The 5,703-nt window shown below is 36.9% G+C and overlaps 1 protein-coding gene across 1 annotated transcript; it reads left to right on the top strand.

Moving 5' to 3' along the window:
• The first annotated feature begins 1,330 nt into the window (after positions 1 to 1,330).
• On the top strand, positions 1,331 to 5,230 carry LOC123213656 (probable RNA-dependent RNA polymerase 1). Its single transcript, XM_044633129.1, has 4 exons — positions 1,331 to 1,828; positions 2,079 to 3,943; positions 4,179 to 4,329; positions 4,425 to 5,230. The coding sequence occupies exons 1-4, from the start codon at positions 1,331 to 1,333 to the stop codon at positions 5,187 to 5,189; spliced, it is 3,279 nt and encodes a 1,092-aa protein (XP_044489064.1). The 3' UTR covers positions 5,190 to 5,230.
• Positions 5,231 to 5,703: the final 473 nt, after the last annotated feature.

Below are 5,703 nucleotides of genomic sequence, written 5' to 3' on the forward strand. Positions count from 1 at the left end.
GGGTGAGATCCAAAGTAAGCTAACTCAGCTAGAACTATCTGAACTCGAGTTAAAGCTTCAACTCGTTAGCTCATCTCTTTTGTCATCTGTTGATCCTCTTTATCGCATCAATGACAATGATGTTTACCATGCCGATAACCCTTCAATGACATTGTGCATCAGTTTGAATGAGTTTGAGTCAGATATTATAAATTCAATCCAAGTTGAGTCGACTCCAAACTCAGTTTGGCTTGAAGCGAATCTACACCTATATTTAGAAATATATTGGGTAAAAGATGTTTGCTCAGGTTGTCAAAAGGTCTCTAATACAGAGAAAATACGCTTGAACTTGGATACAATCATCAGAATTATAAAAACTTAGTGCAATAATTAAGAAAAACTTATGGTTAAGATTCTAGTTAGGTTCACTAATATAGGAATTATTTGCAGGGAAAGTATAGAATCATGGAATGGAACTCTATGGCGCCATGAAAAGACTTGGTTTACAAGCACAGAAATTGACTAGCAATAGTTTTCTTTCTTTTCCTTGTCTATAAATATAATCAAATCCTTCATATCTTCGTCTGCATTTTGCTTGTTCATTGTTACGTACGTACTGCCATCTGCCTCTTCATTTCTCTGCAATCTGCATTCTTTTGTGAGTTTCTTTCCCTTATTTACCTACAACTGTTCGCTTATTATTTCCTTTGTTGCAGTCACTTGTTCAAGATTGCATAAATTTCATATTTGAATTTTTATTGGTTTGAAAGCTTTCTTAGGATTTTCAACTGTTTGCTCGCTTGCCACGTTTTTTTATCTTGTTTATCATTTCTCTGAGTGCCGAAAACTTTGTTCATCTCTACTGAGCTTTACACTAATTTACAAACTGACCCATTTGGTCACCATATTAGGGAAGATTTCTGACTTTTTTTTTTTAAGTAATAATAGGGGAATTAGAATTAAGATTTCCTTTCTGTGATTTGGAGATTTTATCAGCCAACCTTATATCCCCTTAATTATATTCTTGTAATCAAGAAAGGAGGAATGTTTTCAGCAACATATTGTGTGGTTTGGGATATACTCCTTTAGATTATAGAGGCTATGGATCCATTAAGTTTGATTAAAACTGAAATGGGTAGGCATATTTAAGGTCTGATTGTTGGAAATGTGATGCTTATAATTTAAGAATGTTGGAAATGTGATGCTTATAATTTAAGAATTATTCGTTCATGTTTATTGACTGATCCTTGATGTGCTTTAAACTTCTTTACTTAGCAAGCAAAATAGGATTTTGTTAAAAGTTACTAATTTGGTGTTGATTAGGAACTCTACTTGAAATAATTTAGACTGAATGGGTAAAGCAGTCATATTGTATGGATTTGCTATGGCTGAGCAACCAGAAGCAATAAAACAATTTCTCGAGCAAATTTTGGGTGAAGGGACTATCACTGATGTGGGAGTCCAGCAAAATGAGGGTTCAAGGGCATATGCTGTTGTGCACTTCACAACCACCGAGGCTGCAGAAACGATTAAGTCCTTGGCCGATGAACGCCTTTGGTATGGGAATTCTCCTTTGATAGCTCAATATATGGGTGAGGGACCAAAACCGAGTCACGTTCAGCATCGGATTAATGATGTACAATTGCACTTTGGTTATCAATTGTCAAACAAAAAGTTTTCCTCACTATGGAGTCACGAAAATGTTTCATTGAAGTTTGGATTGGGACTGAGAAAATTTATCTTTTTTTTGTTTCATCACTCTGTGGAATATAAACTTGAGCTTCTGTACGAAAGCATTAGACTAGTTGAGCTGCGGCAACTACAAGACAAGAGGTTTCTCATCATTCAGGTGTGCTGTTTAAACTAATCAATATTGTATTTTCCTTATTTCTGCAACAAAGAGTTGCTTCTTGGTGTACTCTGATGCTACATAGTAACAATCTGTTGCATCATTATTGCTTAGTAATAATTTGGCACAAACGCTGTAATTATACTTGTTCTAGTAATTGAAAATACTGACAAATGCCGTTTCATTGGTGTGACTATGATGACAATCCTTAACATCATCTTTTTTCATCTCTTGATGTTTCTGTTGCTAGTTATTTGGTGTTCCTCGGATATATTCAAAAGATGTGCCTGAGCAGGGCTTTTTTAGAGACGACAGTAGTGTCCAGTGGGTTCATGAAGTTGATTTTACTCCATCCTCTTGCATTGGCCAATCAGCTGCAATATGTTTGGAACTACCAAGCACAGGTTATCCTTCAGATTTTCAGAAAGAGTTTGCTTACTATAAAGAAACCAGAGGGAAATTTGTTGTGGAGAGAGGTTCAACTTCCTCTTGCAACTCTGATCATGTCCCCATTGTAAGTCCTCCACAAGGATCTAACTTGCCATTTCGCATCCTGTTTAAGATTAATATGTTGGTTCAGCATGGTTGTATTCCTAGGCCAGCAGTAGACGAGAAATTCTTTCGGATGGTTGAACCGCATAGAAACAATGTAGCATTCGTAGAACATGCTCTTGAGACACTGTTTTATTCAAAACCATGTTGCTTTGAACCTAGGCGGTGGCTTAGATCAGAATACCGGAAGTACAGCATGGCTGCTAGACCTCTTATGTTACCTGCCATCAGTTTAAGTCACGGATTGGAATATATGAGTAAGGTTCTAGTCACCCCATCTAAAGTATATTTCTTTGGCCCAGAGATCATTCTATCAAACCACGTTTTACGCTCCTATTCTGATGACAGTGAGAATTTTATTCGTGTTTCTTTTGTTAACGAAGATCTGGAGAAAATACATGCAACACATTTGTCTCCTCAAGCATCTTCAGGAAATACAGAAAGGCATACTAGAGTTTATCATAGGATATTGTCGACTCTGAGAAATGGCATTGTCATTGGAGAGAAAAAGTTCGTATTTCTGGCATTTTCTAATAGTCAACTGAAGGAGAATTCTTTGTGGATGTTTGCATCTAGACCACAGTTGACTGCACGTGAAATCAGAGAAAGGTTGGGTGATTTTAGCGCAATAAGGAATGTGGCGAAATATTCAGCAAGACTTGGGCAATCATTCAGTTCGTCTAGGGAATCTGTGGATGTTGATGGCAATGAAATTGAACTAATTCCTGATATAGAAGTTGAAAGAGGCGGAGTCAAATATGTTTTCTCTGATGGCATTGGAAAAATATCTGCTAAATTGGCTAGTACTGTTGCTAAAAAATGTGGCTTCAGAAAAGTTCCATCCGCCTTTCAGATTCGATATGGCGGGTACAAAGGTGTAGTCGCCGTTGATCCAACTTCTTTGGTAAAGTTATCAATGAGACCAAGTATGTCTAAATACAAATCAGATAATGTTAGTCTTGATATATTGGAATGGAGTAAGTATCAGCCTTGCTATCTTAATCGTGAACTGGTGATACTTTTGTCGACTTTGGGTGTTAAGGATTATGTGTTTGAAAAGAAGCAGAAATATGTGATTTCTCAGTTGGATTCAATTTTAACAGATCCATTAAAGGCACAGGAAGCGCTTAACTCGATGTTTTCAGGAGAGGTCACTCATGTCCTGAAAGATATGCTCAAGTGTTATTCTAAGCCACAAGAAGAACCATTTCTTTCCATGATGTTACAAATATTTGTGTCATCAACATTGAATGACTTGAGAACCAAAACAAGGATCTTTGTCCCAAGAGGACAAGCGATGATGGGATGTCTTGACGAGACAGGAAACTTGGAATATGGTCAGGTATTTGTGCAATGTTCAGGTCGCCGGAGGGACTTATCAAACAATTCCTCAGCTTTGTTCAGTGGCAGAGTATCAAATCAAAGCAGAATTGTCAAGGGACTGGTAACTGTTGCAAAAAATCCATGTCTACATCCCGGAGATGTTCGTGTTCTTACGGCTGTCGATGTTCCGACGTTGCACCACATGGTCGATTGCATAGTATTTCCAGCTAAAGGAAGGAGGTAAGCTTGTCATATATCACACGTAGCAAGCACACACTTGCACAAGATAAAGATTGTCTTATTACATATTAGATCTTGCTTGGATGAAATTTCAATTTCAAACCCAGAAAATTTCTTAATTAATCGGCACCCTCTTGAAGATCACATTACATCCTCTTCACCGATATTTTGTTTAATTAAGCATAACTTTCTGTGTAAAGCACATTTACAGTGATATTATTTATGTGTTAACTAGACCTCATCCTAATGAATGTTCGGGGAGTGATTTAGATGGTGATGTCTATTTTGTTTGTTGGGATCCTGATCTCATCCCTCCTCACATGTATCCACCGATGGATTATACTTCAACAACACCTAGGATTATTGACAAAGAAGTTACAATTGAGGTAACATACATGATTTATTGCTTATTTGCTAAAGTTCATACAATTGAGGTAGCATCTTTTTTCTATGCCTTAACATAGATACTATTGCGGTACAGGATGTGGAGGAGTTTTTTGTAGATTACATGGCCAAAGAAAACTTGGGAATAATCTGCAATGCTCATGTTGCATTTGCAGATAAGAGTCCTGACAAGGCAATGTGTAGACAGTGTATTCAGCTTGCAAAGCTTGCCTCCATAGCCGTCGACTTCTCAAAAACTGGTGTGCCTGCAATTATTCCTCCACATTTACAAGTTAATCGCTTTCCAGATTACATGGAAAGGCCTGAAAGAGAAACCTATGAATCGAAAACTGTGATCGGGAAACTTTATCACGAGGTAAAAAATCTTGTACTAAAGATGGAAACTATCAAACCCTTCACCACAGACGAGGCGAGAAAGTTTTATGATACTGACATGGAAGTGGAGGGCTTTAAGAACTACATTGATGATGCTTTTTATTACAAAAGTGAGTATGATTATAGACTGGGAAATTTGATGGACTATTTCGGGATATCAACTGAGGGTGAAATACTCAGCGGTCGAATCATGAAAATGGCAAAATCTTTCACTAAGAAAAGGGATTTGGAAGGGATCAAATTGGCAGTGAAGTCATTGAGAAGGGAAGCCAGGGATTGGTTCAACAACAAGGCTAATGAATTGGATGCTCCGGAGAAAGTATACATGAAAGCATCAGCTTGGTATTATGTTACATACCATCCAAGTTTCTGGGGTCGATACAATGAAGGACTAAATCGCCAGCATTTTCTGAGTTTTCCATGGTGTGTTCATGATAAACTTCTTGAGATCAAGAAACACAGGTAGAATACCTTAAGGGCATTGCATCATTCTTCATTAAATGCCTAATTCTTCATTATGTGGATATATATTCAGTTTGAGTGTCCAACTTTATGCATATGTATTGTGTTGATTGTTGTGTGTTTGTAAATATTGTAAGTATTGCAATACTTACTGTAAATACTAATTTGTTATACAATAAATCTGTGATTTGGTGGATTGCCTTAAAGTTTGCAGCAAATTTAAATGCAAGACCTTGTTCGTAGAAGAACACTTTCTGTGAATTAATAAAAGTGGCTGAATTAATAAAAGAAAAAATAATCAAAATAAAAAAAATTGTGGGCCTACTGGTACAGGTAACTTATGGAAGAAGGGGGAGAAGATCATAGGACTTCTAAAAGGGAAGCATTTGCCCCACCAAATAAAAAGTTCTTTGGCGTATTACCGATAATCTTTTGACTTATCCATTCTCTACTTTTTTTTAATTAATTTCTTTTTATAAGCACTCTTCATCTTCCTGGCTTCTGGGTTTTCTTTCTTC

This window comes from Mangifera indica, chromosome 4, assembly GCF_011075055.1.
Source record: "Mangifera indica cultivar Alphonso chromosome 4, CATAS_Mindica_2.1, whole genome shotgun sequence".
Lineage (NCBI taxonomy): Eukaryota > Viridiplantae > Streptophyta > Magnoliopsida > Sapindales > Anacardiaceae > Mangifera > Mangifera indica.

What these genes read in the sequence shown, in the direction of transcription:
- LOC123213656 (XM_044633129.1), top strand. Translation starts at nt 1,331, where the DNA reads ATGGGTAAAGCAGTCATATTGTATGGATTTGCTATGGCTGAGCAACCA. An exon ending in AGAGGTTTCTCATCATTCAG is followed by an intron (nt 1,829 to 2,078) that starts GTGTGCTGTTTA and finishes TTCTGTTGCTAG; the next exon opens with TTATTTGGTGTTCCTCGGAT. An exon ending in ACAAAGAAGTTACAATTGAG is followed by an intron (nt 4,330 to 4,424) that starts GTAACATACATG and finishes ATTGCGGTACAG; the next exon opens with GATGTGGAGGAGTTTTTTGT.